Source organism: Apteryx mantelli, chromosome 25 (genome assembly GCF_036417845.1).
Source record: "Apteryx mantelli isolate bAptMan1 chromosome 25, bAptMan1.hap1, whole genome shotgun sequence".
In the NCBI taxonomy this organism is placed as follows: domain Eukaryota; kingdom Metazoa; phylum Chordata; class Aves; order Apterygiformes; family Apterygidae; genus Apteryx; species Apteryx mantelli.
In genome coordinates this window covers 4,238,448-4,261,089 of record NC_090002.1, presented here as the reverse complement: position 1 = coordinate 4,261,089, position 22,642 = coordinate 4,238,448, and the positions used below count along the sequence as shown (strand labels likewise).

At 49.8% G+C, this 22,642-nt stretch overlaps 1 protein-coding gene across 1 annotated transcript in view; it reads left to right on the top strand.

The window, feature by feature from the left end:
- Positions 1-22,642, top strand: part of ARL8A (ADP ribosylation factor like GTPase 8A) — a 27,012-nt gene extending 4,370 nt beyond the window's left edge. Inside the window, exons 2-7 of the mRNA XM_067310538.1 lie at positions 12,556-12,636; positions 13,922-13,995; positions 17,263-17,356; positions 18,495-18,562; positions 20,205-20,275; positions 20,441-22,642. Coding sequence (XP_067166639.1) covers positions 12,556-12,636; positions 13,922-13,995; positions 17,263-17,356; positions 18,495-18,562; positions 20,205-20,275; positions 20,441-20,490 — 438 coding nt within the window. The 3' untranslated portion in view covers positions 20,491-22,642. The remainder of the gene's footprint in view (positions 1-12,555; positions 12,637-13,921; positions 13,996-17,262; positions 17,357-18,494; positions 18,563-20,204; positions 20,276-20,440) is intronic.

Sequence of the window (22,642 nt, the reverse complement as noted above, 5' to 3'; positions counted from 1 at the left end):
TCGTTCTTGCCAGGTGAAGCATTTGCTGAAGGCAGCTGCTATTGGTGGCTGGCAGAAGGGGCTTGTTGTAGTTCACAGGGGCGATTTTTTTTTCACAACCTAATTTTTTCTTTCCCTAGCTGCAGGGAGCTGAAGCATGAAGTATTGTAGGCTGTAAAAGGGTGTAAAATATGTTCTAGTCTTGGTTTTAATCAGAAACTAAGGGTCTTTTTAGCTACGTTTTGCCTGGAATAGTCTTAGGGTAAAAAGGGACACAAATGAGACTGGAGAGTATTGGGACCCCCTCAGTGCATGTTTAGAAACCCTTCAGTGCATGACATGTTTAGAAAAAGAGGGCTTTTTGCTCATTTTGAGTCAATGTTGCAGATCTCCCACTTGCACTAATGAGTCTTCCCAAGGGAGCAGAGCAGAAGAAACCTGCTAAAATATACACACATCTCTCAGGCTGTGCTCTTGCTGCTGGAAACCTTGCATGGAGACAGTGGCATGGTCTGTGGATGCCTTTGGTGCACAGATGTCAAATCTGTTTGGTGTGGTGGGCCAGATGCAGTGTCTTGGCACTTGGGCCTTGTTCAGGAAGTTACTGAAATAGATGCTGTAAAGGAAAACGATGTTAGCCGTATAAGCGGCACCAGATAAGATGATGAATACCTTGGCTGTGCACACCCGGGCAATGCCAGCCCATCTTGGGCAGCCGGCCACCTGTCTTTTGGTCTGTGCAGTAAACGGGAGAGCACATCCAGACTGTGGCTCAGACCACGGAGTTCAATGCCTGCTCTGAACCATCCCCTCTGTTGGCCAACTAACCATTCTTTGCAGGATGTGCACTTGGGAGCCTGAACTTGGGGGGGGCGTTGACATATCCTGGTCCTACAGCATCTCTGAAAATTGCTGAAGAAGTAAAGAAGAGAGTAGTTGGTAGCACCTCTGCTGAGGGAAAAGCAAGGAGATCTCTCTGTACTCCATTTTTGCCAATCTAACTGGCACCTGTGTCTCCCAGTAACTCTGGACTGGCCAGAGACATGGCCCCTTGCCTGGAGCCCTGGCAGGCCAAGATACAGGTGGGAGTGGGAGGTGGGTTACTGCAGCGAACTGTTGTTCTGACTGCTGATCTGGAGTCTGGGGCATCTGACAACTCCTTTCGCACCTTAGCTTCATAGCCCAGAGGGTGGTAAGTTTTGGAGATTTCTTCATTCTTCTAGACGAGAAGATGGAGCTGGCATGGGAATAGTATTACCTCGCTGGTGCAAGCTCTTCCAGTATGACCCGTGAGAACATGGGTAGTGCAGTTTCCTGGGATGCCTAAGTGTGAGCCTCATTATCCAGAGCAGAAATTTAAACAGATTTAAAGTGATTTACCAGGGTCATCAAGACAGACAGTGACAGAATACAAATAGGAGCCAGACTTCTGGATCTCATCTTCCTGTCACCTACCATCTCCTCTTCATTTGGTGAGAAACCAGAAACAACCCTGTTTCTTGCTTTTCCTGAAGAGCAGCATGCTATAGAGCTGTGAGCTGACCTCTGTGGCTTTGGTGCCCCAGGACTTGGCCTGGGGGACAGATGCCCTCCACCTGGCAGCCACAAAGCTGGGCGCATCTCTCTCCAGGGTTTACAATGTGTGCCAGACCCTAAGCGAGCGTTGTCCATGGCTGCACCTGCACTAGCTGCCTCGGCTCACTGCAGTGCGTAACTGGGCCTTTTGACCAAGTGAGTCTCTGTGTAGCCTGTATGGATAAAGCCGCTTGGATTGCTTTGCACTTCTTCCCTGGATATTGAGGCTGGTAGGGTAATTCCTGCTGCACCTCACTCTGGTTTCAAAGTGTCATGCCAAGAGGTGTGAACGTCCCATCCCAGAGCTGAAGTGCACTGGTAACCCTGTGTGATGGGACCAGCCTGCACCATGGTTAGCCCATGTGATGTATTTTGGGACTGTGGTATACCTGGCCTCAGTTTCCCAAGGGAAAACATGTAGATGCTGTGCAGTGAGCCAGCCATGGAAACATCTGTCTCACTGTGTGTGTGAAGTAGCATGAATCCCGTTCACTGTGTGAGAACAGCATTGCTGAGTTAGAGCAACGGGATGTCCAGAAAACCCAGGCAAATGAACATAGTCCTTGAATTCCCCCCCATGGCAAAACCCGAGGCCCGGATGTACCAAAGTCCTTCTAATTAAAGAGTGTTGTAACTATTTTTTTTAATTAAAGAGCAAAAGCTTAAAAGGAAGCACCAGCAAGAATGTAAACATTAATAGCTTCAGAATGATACAAAGTTAAAAGGCAGCATAAATGTAGAACAATTTAGGTCTCTGATCCTATCCCTCACAGTGCAGGGCCTACCTCAAAGATGCATCCAGCTTCAAAGAGCTGAGGACTGTGGGGTATGGCAAGTTCAATTGGTGCTTTATCTCTCCACGTGGTCCTTATGGTGACTCCTCATCTCTGCTGTGGTTTCCCTTGCCTGAGAGGTCACCTATGGATGTATCACCACATCTCCTGTAACTCTTTCTTTAAACTATCACTCTGTTGTCCCATGGTGAAGCCATACACTACTTGAGAAGATGCTGGGGATAGCTGACTTCATTTCCTCCTGTACTTTGCAGAAAGTTTTGGAAGTGGGATTTTGAGTGATGAGCAGTTGTCTGATGGCCCATTGGCCTTTGGAAATGTGCAGTCAGGCAAGGTATGAACTCAAAATTTGGCATCTGTGCCTGATTGATTTAATGTGTAGACACATGCTCTGTTAGAGGGACAAACGAGAAATATATTGCAAGTAAGTTCCTATATAGGCAAGCTTGAACTTCAGCCATGTACATGGCATTGCAACTGCAAGTGGGCATCAGGTGACCTGAGGAGCAGGAAGATGGATGGCCAAGGAGCAACTTGCTGTATTTTCTCTGACTCCAGCAGCAAAGTCTACTAGCTACAGCATTATGAGAGATTTTTTTTTTCCCTATCTTTTTTCTTTGCTTCCACTGCCTCTCCTTGCTGAACTCTCCAGATCCTCTTGCCTACATATGCACAAACATTTCCTTTCACAGCTGCCCAGTTCAGACAGCCTCGAGCCTGCACATGTGATTCTCATTCACATCTGCAAAGGACTCCTGCAAGACTGACACAGGGCCTGAGATGGAGACAGGGAAGTACAGAGAAGGAAGAAACTTGCTGTTGAAGCAAGCTCTGCTGTATTTCTGTGCGGCCTGTTCACCTCCTGCTTACTCAGCCCGCTGCTTGGTTCCCATTTTTGTTGTTCTTGGGTTTCTGTTAGCGAAAAAATCGAATGCAGTCCTCATTTCCTCTAAAAATGGCGAATGTGTCAACATCAGTCTAGCTCCAGGCTTCGTTATGCCTGCCTTTTAATTATTGCCATTATGCAGATTTTTCCTCCTAATTGACTCTACTTCTCATGAGCAGCAGCTTCCAGCAGGTGGAAGAGTTGGTTTCTATGGGTACTGCTTAAATATTTACTTTGGTCTCATCTTTACAACCTCAGGGAAAGTAAAGGTTTTGTTTAAATTCAGTTTTACCTTTTTGAATCTTTTAGAGCACATGATATACTCCAGAATATAAAGGAAGTAGCTAGTAGGAAGTAAATGGTCAGGCTTCCTGCAGCCCCAGACAGACTTGTTGCCCTTCTCTGTTGTAAATTTAAGCACTGCAGTGACTGCAGTTTTTCTACGGAGATCAGATGTAGACTTGTGCTTGCTGGTCCACATGCTGTCTGTTCCTTGCGTGATCCCTGGGGATAAACTGGATCCATGTACAGGACTGGGCAAGAAAGTGCCAACTGGAATATAGGGATAAACGAATTGGAGTCGCTCTGTATTTTCCATGTGGTTGTGAACTGTGCCTGCTGCAGACATATGTTTCCTCTTTCAGACACAGAAAAGCAAAGTGAAGCTAATACTTGATGAAACACCTCTCCCAGACCTGCCCCTGAACAGGCTGCCATGAGGATAGGTTTGTGTCTTCCATCAACAGTGGTGTTGCTTCAAAATCCTGGTTATTACTTCTGTTTGGCTATTCTAGGATTCCCTGCAGCTTCACCTTGACTAAACTTGACTAAGGAAGGAAAGCCCAAAGTCTTGTGTTCATGAGCATGTTACTCAGAATTAACAGTCTTGATGCAGAAGTGATGATCTAGCAGTAAGTGCAGGGCTAGACTGAGTCTTTTGCAAAAGGAAGCAGCCCCAAAACTCCTATGAGGAAGGCTGCTGCAGTGCGTGCTTGCTAAACTATGGGCCTGTGGCAAAACAGCCAGGTAGTGCTGTCCTCTGCAGGGACTGCAAGTGCCTGTAAGATGTGAATAATCTCAGGTCTGCTGCTGGTTGCTCCAGCTTTGGCTGGAGAGTTATGACCAATTCTGGGAAGTGTTCTTGGGGGGAAAATGGGTATCTAAGGGCAAAAGTCCAACTGAGAGCAGGGCAATGGCTGGAGGCCTCCAAGAAGGCAGACCAGTGAGGGTAGAGTGAAAAAACTGGGGGTTACAGGTCAGTGGTGGAAGACCAAGGGAGACTGAATAATCTCAAAGATGAGAGGCCAAGCTGGTCCAGCACTGAGTTGGTATGAGGTCTGGTGCTGCCTCCAGCTGGCTGGAGAGGACCATGGAGAGGAGACTGGATGGATGCTAGCAGTGTTGGAGCAGAGACGTGGAGGTATTGTAGGTTGCAGGGGAGGAGAGGTAGGGGTAGATTAATAACTACGTCTTCTAAAGCCTTCAAGGTCCCATCATGTGAGTTGGGGAGCCTGATCTAAGGCCACAGATCAGTAGTACCATGTAGCTGGCTTGCTTGGGTCCATTGTAGTATCTGGAGAGATGCAGTGAGTAGCAGAGAGGCTAGTTCTGTTTCCCTCAAGTAGGAGACAGAAAACAGGGAGTCCTGCTAAGTCGGGACCTTTGTCTTGTCCCAAAGGATCTGGACACCTCAGAAGACATTGCCTGCTCTCCCCATGTTACAGGGTTGGCTTGGGATGTGCTGTGTGGGGTGGCTCTGCTTTGGTCCCATCATGCATCATTCCCTAAGGCTGCAGGAGAGGAGCGAGCATTTCAGCTCTGCTTCACTTTTAACCCTTCTCTCAGTGCTGTACATGCATCTAGAGGCTTTTGCTTTCCTCAGAGTTTCTGTAACAGGCTGTATGCTGAGACTGAGGAATGCTGATGTCTTGGTGCTGGCAGCAATTGTGTGTTTCCAGCACTCCTAAAGCCTGGGCCAGGAGTGAGTTGTCACTTTCTGAGCACAGCAGAGCTGCCTGTGATTCATTTGGCCGCCACCTCTGTCCACCTGGCTGGATGCTGCATTGTTGTGGACTTATTCTGAATGAGGACAAATGCTCATAAATTTGTAGCCAGTTAATGGATTTTGTCTGGAAGGAAATGGGAGCAAACATCGCTACTGCTATTGTTCAGAGATGCTCAGAAGGTGTTCTTTCCACCTTGCTGTCCTGGGCTGTTTGGATGAATGTCTGCTTTCAAATCAGGTTTTGGAGTAAACATGGGCACGAAGTGGCAAGATTTTATCCCCTGCTCTGACTGCACCATGCAGCGAGCTTCTCATTCCCTTTAACCTGCTGCACTGAGGCTTAAGCAGATGTTGTGCATCCCCAGGGAAAGGGGTTTGGAAAGATCTGGCTCTCCTGGTGCATCTCTTCTGCTGTAAGCAGGGTTTCTGCACAGACAGACGACATAATCAGGTTTTTGCCTTAGACAGGATAATGGATCAGAGGAGTCCAGTGCAGCTTCAGCACTGTGGTCCTTGGTGTTTTGGACTGTGGTTACTGTGTTTTTAAATTAAGAAACAAAACCAGACCAAGGATTTTCTCTTTTATCGGAGAAGCCTCATTTTCCTGAAAGAAACAGAGCTTCAATGATACCATGTTCTTTATCTTCAGTAGCACAAAAAGCCATTAGATGCATTGCAGGGAATAGGATGAAGTTGTCCTGAAGTGCACAGTGTTTTAGTGGTGTCTCTGGGTTTACCAGCAATATCAGTCACCTCGGCCTCTCACCTTGACTTCTGGATCAGCAGAAGTATTGCCTGGCTACAGTCTGCTGGTTTGTCCTGGGGACTAACAGAGTACCTTGGAGATAAGGGCCTAGATGTTGAACTTAAGCCTCTGGGAAGTTGGTGAGTGTGGCACAGTGCAGTTTTGTTGTGTTGCAGCAGCTTGCATCGCAAGGTAATGCAGTGAGGTGGTTGCTGCCCATGGGGTTTCCAAAGTGCTTTAAGCCTGGGATATTGAATTTCAGCGGTCAAGCTGAGAGGCGATGCAAAGCCAGACTCTGGCCTCTTGGCCAGCAGAAGTGGTTAGCATCCATTAATTGCAGGTGTTGTCACTTGAAATCTTAGCATTGCTGAGAAATATGCCTAAACCGGCCTGGCATGGCCACCCAGGGAAGGTTTTCTTTTAGCTGTGTGCTTCAGGATACTCAGCCAGACTTTTTTGCACAGGCTAAACTTCTGCAAGTTTGCCATTCGTGACCTAGTATTATCAAATATTGGGCCAGTACCAGGGATAAGAGGGGACTGGTTGTATATGTAGCAGATAAATCCAGTGCATCTGACTTTGCAAGTACAAAGCTGGCTTGCTGTTCACCAAAACTCTTCCCGTTTCTTAGTTAAGCTTCAGTGAAGGTGAATGCTATCTCTTAGCAGAAAATGAGCTGATCAGGACTTTCTGTAGTTCACGCTATTTCTGAGTACAATTTCGATGAACAGAAGATGCTGGGGTACTTGTCCCCAGACCCGGAAATTTGTGGTTATTCATTTCTGTGTTGATTTGCTTGCAGCAGTGATGTTAGGCTCTGGATGTATATATTGAAACCAAAGTGCATTGCGGATTTTGAGCAAAAGCCCAGATCGTATTTTTCTCAGATTTGTGCAGCTCTTCCTCCTGGCTGTCCCAGTTAAGCCAAGGTCCCTCTGGGAGTGGATCCATCCTGAGTAGATCCTCAGTAGAAGGGAAATTAAAGCCTCTGTTCCCCAGGTCGGTGTGTCTGGTTCTTCCCTGGGAGGATCAGAGGGCTGTGCTGTATTTGGGAGGGCCCTGACCCTTCAGATGCCTCCTGCAGGGTCCTCATGCGGCTTGGGGACATGGGGCTCCACGGCTGTAAACCCTGTGATGCTCAGAGTCCTGAAGAACTGTAAAACCCTTAGTCAAAAGGAAATGTTTTAAAGGCCTGGCTTGAACATTGCTTTTCCCCGTCCAAATGGGCCAGTCCAGGCCCAAGTGCAGCTGTTTATTCCGCGGAGCACTCTCCTCTCCCCTGGGAGTACTCAGAGTAAAATGCCTATCCGCGCGGTAGAGCAGGGCTGTCACAACGATCGCTTTCCTTTCTCGTTATGAGGAATGGCTCATCTTGTCAGGGATGTGAAATGTGCTTGAGTAGCTGGAATGAGCACATCCAGCAGGGCTAGCCTGATCTCATTTGCCCATCAGAAATGACAGATGACATAATGGGCTTAAGTATAAAGGGAAATGAGTTCAGAAAGAGCCCAGTTCGCATGTGTTCCTAAATGAAGGAAATGCATGATGGTTTGCAGCTCGGATACTAAATATGCTTGGGGGGGAACAGGACAGAGGTGAGGCTGCTTTAATGTGGCCAGGGCGATTGTGGCTGAATGGTGGCTGGCACTGCTCTAGTTTATTGTGTTCTGAACATATCACCAATCCATTATGTCTTACAGAATACATGTGTTTTTAAAAATCATTTTTCCCAATGCTTTAGATTTTTTTTTTTTTGCCTCTCTGTAAACATTCAGAGGGCTTTGCATGGCAAGAGTGTTTCTTGGCTCCCAAAAGCTTCTGTGCTAAGCTGATCAGGGAGGCTAGATGTGGAGATTATGGATGAGAAATTAAAACCTCTACATTTCTCTTTGTGTTTAGAACTCAAGTAGGTTTTCTTCAGAAAACTTGGTAATTTCTAATATAGTGGGGAGACAGGAAAAAAGTTGAGACTGGTGAACTTGGCCTATGTGAAAGTCATCCTGTATCAATTCCAAAGTGTCACATTTCTGACTTGGCCTTTTGGGACAGTGCGAGTGGGTTTTGAACTGGCCACTTGGTCATGAGCACGTTGGAGGCAGGAGTGGGGCTGCTGCTAAGGGCGTGATTTGAAGCAAGAAACAAGGCAGTCCATTGCGCTGATTTTGTCATGATTGCAGACAAGCCCGGCTCTCCAGCTCATGAGTGTCTCCACCCTCAGGCATGGCCAGCAGCTCTGTGGCAAGTGGAGCTTGCAGGTGATTGTCTGGTTATGTCTAAAACTCTCAAAGGAGCATTGAAAAACAATCCTTTTGCCCTGCACAGAGTATGTGGGTGTGTTTGGAGTCCGTTGGTGCTGAAGGGATGGCCAAAAGCTTGGCTGCTTCCTGGGAGCTGGGTAGTTATTATCTCTAGCACCGACTCTGTCCCTGGGATCCCACCTTCTCCCAGCCCCAGGTTCCCACCTGGCTGTTTTGTTCCCTTAATAGGGAGGCAGGTCTTTTTGCTGGATGCATTCCTTGCTCCTTGTGCAGAACCATGCTGGGCCATGCCAGCAAGGCGGGAACAGCTGAGGGATGGGGGCAACATAAGTGGGTTTAAATAGTGCTTTTTTTTTTTTTTTTAATGTGAAACAACACCCTGCATCAGTCTGGTTACCACTGCAGTGGAAGGAAGGACTGTTGTGGCAGCAGGTCTGCCTGACTGGAGATGCGCTTGCTTCCATCCTTCATGAAGTGGCAGAGGTGACTCCTGGCTCTTGTAGCTGCTCCCTTTCCCTCCTGGAAGAAAAGTCACTACCACGTGTAAACCATTTTCAAAGCGGCCTATGCACAACTAGCAATTTTCACAATGTGGTTTGGGATCCCCTGATGGAGATGTCTAATTCTTCCAAGAGCTGGGCCCGAACTCTGCTAGTGATTGCTGTGTGATTCTTCCAGAGCAGTGCCACTCAGAGCCTGATGATGCTTTAAAACCTGGATTGTAAAGCTAAATTCAGTTTTGGACATCAGTATGTGAGAGACATCCCCTAATCTCAACCAGTGCTAAAGGAATTCCTGTCCGCTTTCCCCTCCTCTCTGCCCTAGTCTTTCCCAGTCACTCATCCTAGAAATGGTTTTTGACTTTTGACTTTGAGACCCCGTTCAGCAGCAGACCTTGCTTTTTGAATGCAAAAGGGAAATGAAAAAGGGAAGCGGCGTGTATTGCAGAACCTTTGGAAAAAGTTAGGAAAACCCTGCCAACTTGCTGACGTGATGTGTCTAGAAAAGTTGGTGGCTAAAGGCGCTAAATTCTTTTTATCAGAAAAGGGCATAAATTGCTTTCCCTTTCTGCAGGCTGTGTTGCTGGTACTGCTTAACTGGAAGAAAACCTGGAAAAGCCCTAGCAAAACAGTGTTTTTAAGCCTGTAAATCCCAGGAAGAGTAGTTGGGATGAGTTCTGCCATGTGTGGTAGTACCTGCACATTTCTGACATTTGGTGACCGAAAGCTACAGTGTCGCCTTTTCCCTCCCACTGGAACATGGAGGGGAAGTTGCTCTGTTCACAGAGCAGAGCAGCCATTTGCTGTTTCTCTTTAAAAGATATATCTCAGGCTCTAGGGTTTCATCATGCTTGTCTTTGTTTTAGACAGATTTTGTGAATAGATCTCGCTGCTGAAAGTTGCCTCGGGGCATTTGTGAACCAGGGTTGGTTTGATTAGAATTTTAGTAGTTTACCAGGATGTAAAAACTTCCTCCTGGAGCCCCTGATTTCCACCTCCTTGACAATATCTTAGAAAGCTTGACTGAAAAAGCCTTTCCCCATTTGAGTGTGTTTTCTTTCTGCTGCTTGGGATATGGTATTTTCATTTGCTGTTGTTGGAACTTAAAGGAAGACTGGGCTTGTGATCCTCCCCTTATTTAGGAAATGTAGTGTTGACTGCATCATTTTTGGCCAAGGGAATCTAGTCTCACAGAATCGCAGAATGGTGAGGTTGGCAGTGGCCTCTGGAGATCATCTAGTCCAACCCCCCTGCTCGAGCAGGATCACCTGGAGCACATTGCCCAGGACCCTCTACTATTCCAAGGAAGTCTCTTCTACTTTGATTTTGCTAGCATCCTGCAGCAGTGAGTTTCACTTTTTTTTTTTTGTGGGCGGGCATAAAAAAGCAAAGAAAACACTATTGCAGCAAACAGATATGCAAGGCACAAACCCTCCTCTTGAATGAAACACATAAGTGCTGAATTTCTAGTGCTGGCAATATAAATGTCACCCTCATGACACAGCTGAAGTCTAGACTGATCAGCCTGGGCAGCTGTGTTTCTGAGGAGCGAGCTAGCCCCTCTGGAGATGGACACGTCGCCTGGATTTGCCTGGTTCTCTCCTCCACCTGGGATGACATGGGTGTTTAGGTGTCCAGAGATATGGAAGAGAGTCGGTGCTGGCAGTCTCCTGTTCTGAGACAAAAACTGTTTGAGACTGGCACCGCTGGAGGTGTCCCACCAGCTCTGCCTGGGGCTCTGTTCTGGCTGCTGTCGGTTGAGTTCAGAGCCTGCAGCTGTGCTGTCATATGGGCTTAAAAGGTCTGATGTCCAGCTATTGCTTTGCTGTAATAAATGTGGGCAAGGGAGAGCGTGAAGGCGCGGGAAGGCTCATTGCCTCCTACCATGAAGGGATGTCTTCGTTAAGAGTAGCGCCGCACTGCTCCTGGCTGCCCTGAGCATCCCCCTGCTCTGCCCGTACCCTGCCAGTTAACCCAGCCGCCAGTACTTGCAGATCTTGGGAAACATCTCACAGCTTTGGGGCTTGACCAGAAAACTCTAGAAGAGCAAATGGGCTTTAAAAGGAGAGCAACATCCTCTCCTTTTGGCTGTAGCATTGGGCACATGACCTGAAGAGCCAGGATCTCTCCTAAGGCAGCAGAGGGAGGACTCCTGCTCACCACCTTTGACAAGACTAACCTAGTTTCACAGCAGCATTGGAATGCTGGAAATCTGCAGCAATTTCATGCTTCTGCCTGACACTTCTGGGAGCGTCGGAGCCAGCCATGAGAATTGTCCTTCCCTCCCTGAAGGAAGGTTTGGGGAGGAGAAGAAATCTCAGCAGCAAGGAGAAAGCTCTGTGCACTGTGTGGGGGGAGAGATGGAGCCCTGCAGCTCACTGGGCTACCAGTTCTCGCTGCTGGTGGCCAGTGTGTGGTGTGACTCACACAGGTCATCATTAGTCAGGATTTGAGGGCAGAAGGACCCCGGCTGATGAAGTGGGACCATACTTGTGGGCTTGTCGCTATCCTACCCAAGTCAAGGGCACTTAAAACTGTTTCATATGGGTGGGAAACATCTAAAAACCCTAGTTCTCCGGACCCAGGTGGGAAAGGCTCTGCATTTCAGCACAGGCAATTAATTTAGATCTCCTGCCTGCATCTCTCGTATGGACAAAGTACGTGAGGTGTAAAATACATGAACAGACATGCTGCCAGCTATGAACGAAAGCAGAAGTCACTCTCTTGTAGGCTGCGCCATAAATTTTCCAAAGCAGGAGATACATGGAGGCACTCAAGGCTTGTAGCTAAAGAGGAGCTCGATCCATGCTGGTATCGCTGGAAGATATTTCTGCTTGGCGAAGACTAAGGAAGCTGTGCCTGGGTGGCTTCACCCCAAGCCATAGCCAGCGAAAGCAGTGCCAATCATTGCTGGCCTATTAATAGGTAATGTTGGGAGAGAACGATTTCTAACTTGGCGGTTTTCAAAGCTGATAGTAGGGCAGCCTGCTTGGAGTTGCAGGGTCAGCTCTGCTCCAGCACGGCACAGCCTGGAAACCTCCCATTCCACTTGCAGAAGAGGAGCAGGGATTTTAGTGAAGAAGCTTTTGTGTTTTTTAGCTGCATTGCTTGGAGGCAGAGCAAAGGGCCGAAGCAGGGAACTCAGGGTGTTTGTGCAGGGAGGAGCCACAGTGGGATTTGGTAGGAGAAGTTCAGAAACAGCAATGCTGTGATTTTGCTGGCTGACTGGAACACTTGCATTTTCTCTGTATTAAGTAAAGATTTTAGCCTTTTCCTGCAAAGGGCTTGGAAATCTAGCAATGAAAAGGACCAGATTAGACGAGCAAGATTACATTTCCACCTCCACTGCCCTGTAGAAATGAGCTGCTAGTTGTAGCATGTAGGTTTATCCTGTGATGGAGAACTGCCCTTCTGCTTTCCTTTGAAATACTTCCTTAGTGGGGGTTCAGAGCTGGCAATTCACTGCAGGGGAGAGCTGGCCTTACTGCTTCAACAAATGCATCCAGCCAAGGACATTTCCCTGGGCTGGCCAGGCGTGTCCCAGTCCCTGGCATAGCAGCAGTATTTCTCTCCTGCAGGTATTTTGTCTCCTTTGCACTATTTTTGCTTCTGGTGTGGACAAGAGGTACGGTTGCTCGGTGCCTGTTGCAGGACAGAGCTGACAGAGCATTTGGGATTATTTCTGGCCAGGATATCAGCACTTGATGCCTTACTGTGCTGCTCTGGGCAGGCTGGGGCCCTTGGGTTCATCGTGCGTGGCTCCCAAGCCTCTGGTTCCCTAACGCATCTGACTGTTTGATTTGTTCCTTGCAGTCAGGACAGTTCAATGAAGACATGATCCCGACAGTGGGTTTTAATATGAGGAAGATCACCAAGGGGAATGTTACCATAAAGGTAAGGTGCAGAAGACATTTGCAGTGGGGACTCTGGGGATGAAAGATGGGTTCAAGGGAAACTCACAGGTGCTTGTGCTGGATGATAAAGGATGCTAGTGGTACCAGCTGCTTGTCTCTGTAGGACTGCAGCTGGGAAGGGCTGCCCATCTAGGTTACTGCAAATGTCCACCAGATGAGATGGCATATAGGGATGTAAGAGACCTAGACCTCTAGTAAGAGAAGCAGGCCAAGCTGCAAAGCTATAGATTTTATTATACTTCTGGCTTGTTAGCAGGGAGGACTACCTGAGTCATGAACATAGTCACCTTGCTGAGGATGGATGGGAGGGTCTGGCAGGAGAGGTCTAGATGGAGGAGCAGTTCACAGCTTGCAATGTTGGTCTCTGTATTGGGAGCATAGGGAGAGGATGTCTCTACCCCTTCGATGTCTTCCTGGCGCATCAGATTGAACCAGGAAGTAACTGTGGGCTAGACATTTTCCTACTGCTCCTTGATTTCAAAAGGTGGTTGGAGCATCTCTGCTTGCCACAGAAGCATTTTAAAGAGCATGCTGTGAGTTTTGAAATGATAAATGCATCAGCAAAAGGCCAATTCCTCCAGGCTCCTAGGGTAGTCAGCACAGGGAAGAGCCTTGCCAGGCTTTAGGGACTCTGTCAGGCTGTTCCCTGGGCTCTCATGCTTGCAGAAAGTGGTGATGACTGAGCAGAGCAGTCTGTGTCAAACTAGCATGATGCATTTGTGGGTTCTCCTGCTGGATTCTGGCTTGGTTCTTCCCCAAGTGTGTAGTTCACTAAGCCATCCCCTCCTGGGAGTCCTTCGGGGGGACAGCAAAGGGATGCACTGTGTAATTAGCATACCACTAACACAGCATGCACAGTCCATGCCAGCTGGCCTCTGAGATTCCCCTCTGCTTTCTATTCTTCTGTCCCTGGCAAATGGATGGGCTGAGATTCCCTCCTAGATAGTGGGAGGCCTCATCCCATCCAGATGAGCTGCAGGAAATGCTGGCATGGAGTTGACCTGTCTGTTCTTCTATTAATGTTCTCTAGCTGCATTTGTAGGAATTTTTTGTTTCTCTGTTGAGTTTGAAGCCTCATCGTTAGGTTTAAAGTCAAGGAGGAAAGGATATTTCGCATGTGTGTCTGTGGGATGCTCTGGTAGGGCATTCAGCCACTTTGGGAAGGATTAAAGGCTGGACACAAATGGGAGGGTGGGTGGGCAGTGAAGAGGTTCCCTGTCATGAAGGGCAGGACAGTGTTTAAAACCTTGTTCTCCTTGTCACAGCTCTGGGACATTGGTGGCCAGCCTCGTTTTCGCAGCATGTGGGAGCGATACTGCCGCGGAGTGAGTGCCATTGTGTAAGTATCTCCTAGGAGCAGAAAGCCCTGTCTCCATCACTGATGCATGGGAGGCAGTGCGCAGCCAAGCAAGTGGTGGGGGGAACACCCCTTCGCCCCTTTTACCCCACCCAAGGGTGCCGGGTATGGCTGAGTTGGCTCCTCTGGGCCACTCAGTCAATGTAGCAGAAGCCCAGCGCAAAAGCAGCTTTCACAGCAGTGGCTTTGCTGCCAGCACCAGGAACTGGGCATCCCTGTCAGGAGCAGAGATGCTTCATCCTGGAACTCTGGCATTTCGTGGGGCATTGCAGCTCCTTTGCCACCACAGGCTTTGAGCACAGGGTAGCAAAATGACTTTGATTCTCTCCAGAATAACATGTTCTCTGCTAGTCGTTGCAAGCTCTTCCCTTTAACTTGGCTTCACTTGGCCTTGCTGTATTGCTTGGATTTTGCCTTTCCTTGCTCATGTAGCTCCTGTGTGCTATCCATTAATCTGAAGGGCTCATAAAGGTCGTTTGTGTGGCTCACCCCCTTTCAGCAGGGTGATTTTAAGGGTATTTCCAGATTGCAGCAATTATGTGCTGCTGGTTAAATCTTGTGCTTAGAAAAGGAGTCTTTTTGCGATACTTATTGTTGACTGTTAGCAGTCTCTCTGAGCATGTCCCAGTATGTCCTTTGCTTGTGAATGTTTCAGTCAACTCAGTCCTGGAGAGTCCAGGCCGAAGACGAGTCTGGCAAGACATTCATGGGAATCAAGCTGCATACTCTTAAGGATAAATATTTACTCTGGGAGCTTAGGTCTGAGTTGTCTAAATCCAGTTAGAAAATCAGATTTATGTGGCCTTCACCATTTGAACATGCCCTGGGATTTGGAGGGGTCAAGAGGGCTTGTTTTTTGGTATTGCCCTTCTGAACTGTAGGTCTGGCAAGTGAAGGAGAATGGGAGGACATTCATGTCTTAAAAACAGGAGCTGCCTCTCTGACGGTGCAGCTCAGATGTTCACTCTGCAAATCCCAAACTACTTGCAGATCGCAACTAATGTGCAGGAGAACCTCAGTCCATTTCTGAGTAGTCAGAGATTGCGGGTCAGGGGCATTTGTGCAGCTCTCTGTTTATGCTCAGGCTGTTTTTTCTCAGTTGTTTCTCTCTGAGAATAGATGCCCTGAGTACCTGAGGAGCCGATGATGCCCTGCAGACTGCCCCATCAATGCTGCCTCTAGGCCTGCAGCCCTTTGGGCCAGGATCCGACACCTGAAGCCGCTTGCATGCAGCTGCTCTCTTTCGTGACTGGTTCTGGTGTGTGGGAGCAGTGCAGAGATCTGTGGGAAGCCCATGAATGTCTGGGACCTGGTACTCCCTCTGCAGATCATAATTGATGCTGCCACGTAGCAGGAGCACATCTGTATCTTGGCCAGTGCTACTCAGGGTTTGTGCTGGCCTCCTGGGCCAGCTTGTTGGGTGTTGCCTGGGGTTTGGGTTTTTCTACTTGCTGCTTCCCGTTTAAGGGGCTTTTAAAACTTGACTGAGGGGCTCCTGCACTGATCACTGCTTGTGGGATCCCGAAGGGGGAAGAGAGTGGTGGCTGGTCCTGATCTTGTGAATGGTCAGTAGATTGGGACATTTCCTTGCTACTTGCTATTTTGCAGTGAGCTTAGCTGAAAATGATAAATTCTTGGACAGACCCACGTGCTTGTCATTCTTTTTACTGCCTCCTTCCATAGCTTTCAGTAGACATCTTTCCAAAGTGGCCCATCTTGTTGAGAGGAAATGAAGGGGTTTGTAGTCACCCAGGTTATGCTTTCAGTTTCTTAAAGCATTATGTTTGCATCCAGTCCGTCTTCCACATCTTGAGTATATTTTACATCTCTTTTCTTATGCCTTCAGTCCTCCTGCACTGACTGTGGTGCAACAGGCTTATGGTAATACCTGGGTAATGTTTTTCTTTCATCCTCTCAACACAATAGTGCATGTCTTCCCTTTTTCTCCATTTAAGTAGATAAAGATTCTTTTGCTATTTTTAATTAACTATGCAAGGTCTGATAAAGCTTGATGGTATTTCTCATTTCTTCTCTCTCAGCTTCTTGATCTTTAAAATAACGACTGCTTTGATGATCACTCCTTTGCCTATTTGGCTTTCCTCCTGTCCTTTGCAGGATGAGTGTCTACCCAATAAGATTGAAAGTACTTCTCTAAGTCTTCCTTCATTTTCTTGGATTAAACATTGATAACAGCTAGCTTCCCCCAGGCCTCTTCACTCCTGTGTCTCTGCATCCAAGTTTATTTCAAGGCAGAAGAATAGGTTGCTCCTTCTTCCCAATGAAGTTCTTCCTGTCTCGGGTGCATGTCTTCCTGTGGTCCCTGACTGCTAGCACATCACTTAGTCTCTCCTCTGGTGACAGTCCCATCAGTTGTTCTTACCAGCAACCTCCTAACTGCAGTTTCCTTCTAGTGCTGGAGTGAATCTCTTCCCCATCACATGTTTTTTTTGTCAACAACTCTTCTCATTTTCTCTGCTTATGACCCTCTATGTTGGTCACTAGCCTCACTTGTTCCTCCTTTCTTCACTGCCCCTCTCTTCATTGCCCCTGTCTTCTGGTTTTGTCTGTCTGCTCTTAGTTCTCTAATTCAGCAGATATGTCCCTAACAACGCATCTGGCCCTTGGCTGTGTTTGAATGGGCCGCCCTTATCTAGCATGTTGCCCTCCCAGCTCTCTCTGGCACATCAGCAGGTTCCTCTGCTCCATCGTGCCATATCCATGCCTGATCTGTTGTTGACTTTTTCTTGGATCTGCTCCTCCATAAGCAGATGCCACGTGCAGAGAAGCTTCTCTTGGATGCTTGGGGATAATGTTTCTTACAGCTTCTTACAGCTTCTACGGCAGTGCCTGGGAGCCTCTTTGCTAGCTGTATTTATTGGCAACATGACTTTCTTTGCTGTTACTTGCTGACTTTGGGGATTTTGGTCAGGTAGACCTCCCCAGGATTGTGGGGAATGAGTGGTCTCTCTTCCCCTTGGGGGAGACAAGCTGCTCTCAAACCCACAGTTTTCCTTGAAAAGAGGGGTCTTGGGGGAAGGATGCTGGTTATCTACTACCTTCATGTGCTGGATCAGGAACCTGTGGAGGTGGTGTGGCTGGCCATGCGAGAATGAGGGATGGGGTATGAAGGCAGACACAAGGTTTGATGGTGGCATGAAACTCAGAGGCACAGGGATTCCAGACCCTTTGGTGGGATGTGCTGTGCATCTCCTCAGGTGCCTAGGCTCAGGAATGTTCCTTTCTTTGCAGTTACATGGTGGATGCTGCTGACCAGGAGAAGATAGAGGCCTCAAAGAATGAACTTCACAACCTGCTTGACAAGCCACAGCTCCAGGGCATCCCGGTGAGCAATTGCCTGTATAGATTCCTTCCCAGCCACTTGCAGTCCCTGGGCAGGAGGTTGCCAGGATTTGGGGCAAAAGGGTTATTTGGAAAAAAAGCTGCAAAGCAGGTTCTCGATATCAGGTCCCTTTCCCTGCTATACTCCTACATCCTTGCAGAAAATCGTTGTGAAGCTTTCTAATTTGGGGCTGGGGTGGCTGTGGACAGGGCTGGGGAAGCCTGCCCTGCACTGCTCTCTGCTTGGCCATGACAGCTCTGAAGTGGGCAGAGTTTAAATAACATGTTCACAACTGGGAGAGGAGGTTCAGAAGAGATCAAAAAACCCACCATGTGTGAGATCTGTCCTCTCACATGAATTTGCACCTTATTTATGGTAGGACATGAAGGTCTGGTCTCCTAGGAGAGCAAGTGGCTCTTCTGTGAAATTTGAATGAGGTGAACTGTAAATAGCATGACCAACAGCAAGCGCTGGGCACACTACGAATGCAGAGGAGGGCAGTTACAAAGCATCCAGAACTGGCATCCTTTGAAAGGAGCTAATTTAGGACCTTGCAACAGATCCCAGATGTTCACTACCAACTAAATTAAGCACCTGACATTAGGCACTGCATTTGCAGCACTCCTGAGTGCTCTTTCTCAAGGACTTGGGCTTTAAAAGACTACTGCAAATTTAAATTGGGGGATACTGTGTTACTGTGATGCTGCAGAGGCCCTCATTCACCTTGGGAAGGCAGCCACAGCCTCGATGCTGTTCTTGTCAGATGACAGTAGTGTGGCGTGCTCAGGAGGGATGAGAAAGTACTGCCTGATAATTTTCTTTCCATAGCCTGGAGGATGTCTTCATGGTTGTGAAAAGCCTTAAAGTAAAGAGGTTTCAGCACATAGTGCCAGGTTCTATTCAGGGATAGAGAATACATATAAGAGGAGATGCTGTGTATGAGCTAATGAAGGCTGTTACCTGAAGTGCTCTGCCTTCTTGACTGCTTCTCAAAGAGGTTTTTTTCTGTCTGTGGCATGTCACTGTGAATTGGACAAGGACTCTCACATCTTAGGCAGAGTCCGGTTCCAGGCAGCTCAAAGCAGGGTTCTGTCTGGTCTTGTGGGCAGGGGCTTCAGTGTTTCCCCTTCCTTCCCTGCAGGTTCTAGTCCTTGGGAACAAGCGAGACCTCCCTGGTGCCTTGGATGAGAAGGAGCTCATTGAGAAGATGTAAGTACACTCGGGCCATGCCTGGGTGACTGCTCCGTCTGCTCGGCATGGCCTGTCCTCCCACGTGCCTGGCTATCTGCTTTTCCCGGTGCGGGGAGCGCTGGGGCGGGTGCTGCAAGGCAAAGTGTCCTCTTTGCTTCCCCCCCGTTCCTGCTGTGTCCCCACCCCATAGCGCTCTGCTGGGTGCATAGGTGCAGGACTCCTGCCTTTAGCCACGAGGCTGCTTTGTAGCATCCTGGGTGGTGTCGACGCAGCTGGGTGCATGAGGTCAATAGAGAAGCTGTGTCTAGCAGAGATTTCTGCTGGCGGGAGGCAGGGCTGGCAGACGGAAGGCCTTCGCAGGAATGCTGGGGCAGTGACCAGCCAAGGCAACGTCTCTGCGCTTGCGCAAGTCCCAGCTGGGGACCTTGAGCTGGAAGCGGAAGCAGAGGCCTTGGCTGCATTCCCAGCTCTGCTGCTGCTCGGGGCCAATCTGCGTCTGGGAGGAGCTGGGCGCCGCAGCCATGCTGTGTCTGAGCACAGCGCGGCTTCTCGTGCCACACGGTGGCGTTGGGGCCCGGCATCACTCCCACCAGCAGTGCTTTGGCGCTATGCTCCATGCTGGGAGCCGAGCTCCTGGATCGGTGCTGCATGCTACCACCAGTCCAGAGGCACCCTCCCGCCCGCTCCACTGTGGGTGCACTCACTCGCCCCGCTCCATCCGTGAGTCCCCAGGCTGCCCCACTGCTTGGTGCAGGCCCTTGTCTGTCGGCAGTGGACTGCCCTTGTAGCTTACAGGTCAAATCCTGCTCGAGTGTGCGAGGGACATTCACGTACCTCTTTCTTGTTTGGGCACCCTTTGCTGTGCTGACACATGGGTTCCTCGCAGCCCTGCCGATGCTGCCTCTTGTCTGGGTCTACACTGCGAGAGGCAAGTCCCTTTCTTGCTGCCAGAGGTCTGGGACACTGCATTCATTTTCAACATCTCTTTCTGCCCTGACCATTTGTGTGGCATCAAAAGTCTGTGTCCACAAGGATTTCCAGCTCTTGGGGCCTGATGATGTCCTAGAGAGGCCTTGGATGAGTAGCTTGGGTCTGCGCATCTCTGCACCCCCTAGCCACCCTCTGGGATCAGGCAGGAGCCATCTCAGTGCCTCTGAGCAGAGATCTCCCTTATTCTGTGGGCACCCTGTGCTTTTCCTGTGCTGCAAACCCTGTGCTGTACCCTCTCCCTGATTACCCTTGCTCCATCTCAGGAGTTCCATGTAACCATGAGTTTTAGGGAGCTCTGAAGGAAGCTGCATAGTTTCTTGGCCTGGTTCTCCTTGGGGTCTGGACCCCTTTGTCCCTTTATTTAGCGCTAGCAGGCAGTTCAGAATGAGCCTGGTTACCCCACGTCATGGTCAGAGCTCCCCCCACCCCCCCCAGCACGCTGGCACTGGCACTGAGTACTGGTGTCCTCATCTGACCCTCCTGAAGTTCCCCAGGAGCATGGGGACCTGTTTGCCTCTTGCAGAGGATCCCTCTTCTCAGGCCCTGGGTTCAAAGGGGCCCTTTGAGTGGCAGCTAAGAGACATCTCCCATTGCTGCTGTGCGCCAAGATGCTTACACAGCCCTTGGGGTCTGCAGCAGGCACTCAGAGCTTGCTCTCTCTTTCCCGCAGGAACCTGTCTGCCATCCAGGACCGAGAGATTTGTTGCTACTCTATCTCCTGCAAAGAAAAGGACAATATTGGTGAGTACTGGCATCTCCATGCCGATGATTGCTGGGTTGCAGGAAAACTCCCTCCTGGGGTGAGCAGGGCAGCCTTGCACTAGCCTACCCCAGGCTGCATTTCCTCAAGTGCAAGAGGGGCTGACAGCCAGAGGGGCAGGAGGTAACTGTCCCTTGCCTTTGCAGACATCACCCTACAGTGGCTTATTCAGCACTCGAAGTCTAGGAGAAGCTGAGATCCTGCAGACCGCAGCTCATATTGGGAAGATGCCATTGTACAAGCCCATGCCCCCTTCTTTCTCCTGCTCTGTCCCTTCAGCTCTCTCTCTAGATGGGTATTTTTAGGGGACCCCAGACTCCACTCGTGTTGAGGTGGAGCCCTTGTTTTTATTGTAAAGAAAATGTTCAACTCTGCCCTTCTCTCCTCTCCTCTCTCTGTCTCTCCCTCCCATTTTGGCAATGTTCTGTTGTTGTCTGTGTATACAGTATATATATATATGTATATATATTTTAATTTTTTAATTTAAGAGATAGCGCTGTTACTAAACTGGGCCCTATGAGCTGTAGGAAGGCTGTGGGCTCCCCAAGGGCGGCCAAGGGTCAGCGCTGTGAGGAAGATGAGCGTGGTGGCAGAACGCAGCCCCTGGGGCAGTGGGCCATGCTGGGCTGCAGACAGGTTTCCTGGTGCTCCCTCGCCTCTTTCCTGGGGGCCTTGCCTGTATCTCCAGGGCTTGGGCCTCCCTGGGGCGATCAGGAGTGCTCCTGCTCTGCCCCTGCCCTGTCTTCACAGAGGAACAGCCCTTCCCCGTGCTTTGGCCTCCTTTGGGCAGGGCTCGCCCTGGAGCGCAGTGGGCACAGCTGGCTGGGGGACGCGATGCCCTCCCTCTCCCCAGGCTCCTCTCCCTGCCCTTGGGGATGGGGATCTCTCATCCCCTGGTAAGACCAACCTCCATGCAGCGTCTCCAGCTCCCCTACTGCTGCCCCGGACCCCCTCCTCACCGCTGTGGGCAACTTGTCTCTCTCCCCTGCGTTTCCTCCTGACCAGGGCTGGGGCAGAGTTGTGTCCAGGGCCTTCAGACTGCCCCATGCTGCGGAAATCTGCTGCGGCACGGTGACCGCAGTTGGGGCCAAGCCTGCCTGGGCCCCCGTGCTCGGGCAGGATGCTGCCCTGGCAAGCCTCGGGGCAGCCGTAGTGGTAACCCGAGTGGCCTGGAGCTAGCGCAGAGGGGCCTGGTGATGCCAGGCAGCCTCCCCCACCGGCAGAGTGTATGGGGCTGGCCCCTGCCCTCTCCCTGCCCCAGTTGCCCCACAGGCACATCTCAGCCTCACGTAGCCCAGTTTCTCCGGGTGGCCCAGCTTGCTTCCTGCAAGCCAAAAGGCATCACCCTACCCCTGGCTAGGGGTGCTGGTTTCTGATTTGGTTGAACACGATGTGCAGGGGTGTCGGGGGGTAGAGAAGGAGGCACTTTTCCTCCTGTGGATGCAGGACCCTGAGAGCTTTTTGGCACCAGCAGCAGTCCCCACTGGGAGTGAGGATGGTGGTCCAGGGTGTGCCCTGCTCCCTGTTGCCATATGCTGCCATCCTGGAGCTGGCCCCTGTGCCTGCCTAGGGTGTCCTGGCTCTGGAGGGAGCTACAGTGCCCTTGTGCTCCAAGGGCAGCGAGGTGGAGGGGACAGCAGGGCCGGTGGGTGCCAGTGTTCGGTCCCTTCCAGCACATGGGGAAAGAGCGAGAGGAAATCCGGTCTCTGGGATGGGTCAGAAAGGCTTTGCCCATCTGTGCTGTGTGCTGAGCTGCTGGGTCTCTGCACAGCACAGCCTTGGGGCCTTGCCAGGTTGCTTATGGGCCAGTTTGGGGGTGGGGGGGGACACACAGCTGGGCCTTTTGGTGGGGTGGGGGGTGGGGGAAGACACACTGATGCCAAGAGGTGAGGGTGCTTAAGTGGGGTCACAGCTGTGGCACAGCAGAGGGGCACCTGCCTCTCTCCAGCTCAGGGCTGGAGGGAGAGGATGGAGGTAACCCGGAGGCTGTTGCATTCCCTCCCTGTCTGTATTTTGCTGAGAGGCAGCTTGCAGCCAGCACGGGAGGCTGCATGGTCCCTCTCGGAGCCCTCTTCCCTTGTGCGGACTGGCTCCTGGGGGCGGCAAGGCTGTGGTGTTCTCTTCTGTTCTCATTTTTGCAGAATTGCACAAAGAGAGGTTTCCTTTTTCTTTCTCCTTTTTTTTTTAATTTAATGAACTGTAAAGTGTTGTCATCTCCCCTCTTTTTTTTTTCCTTTTTTTTTTAAGAGAAATTTTGGCTCAGATTTGACCTCTGTTGGGAAATGATTCTTGTAACTGTACAATTTTTTTTGCCTCCTAATAATAATAAATTAACAATTTTGCGTTGG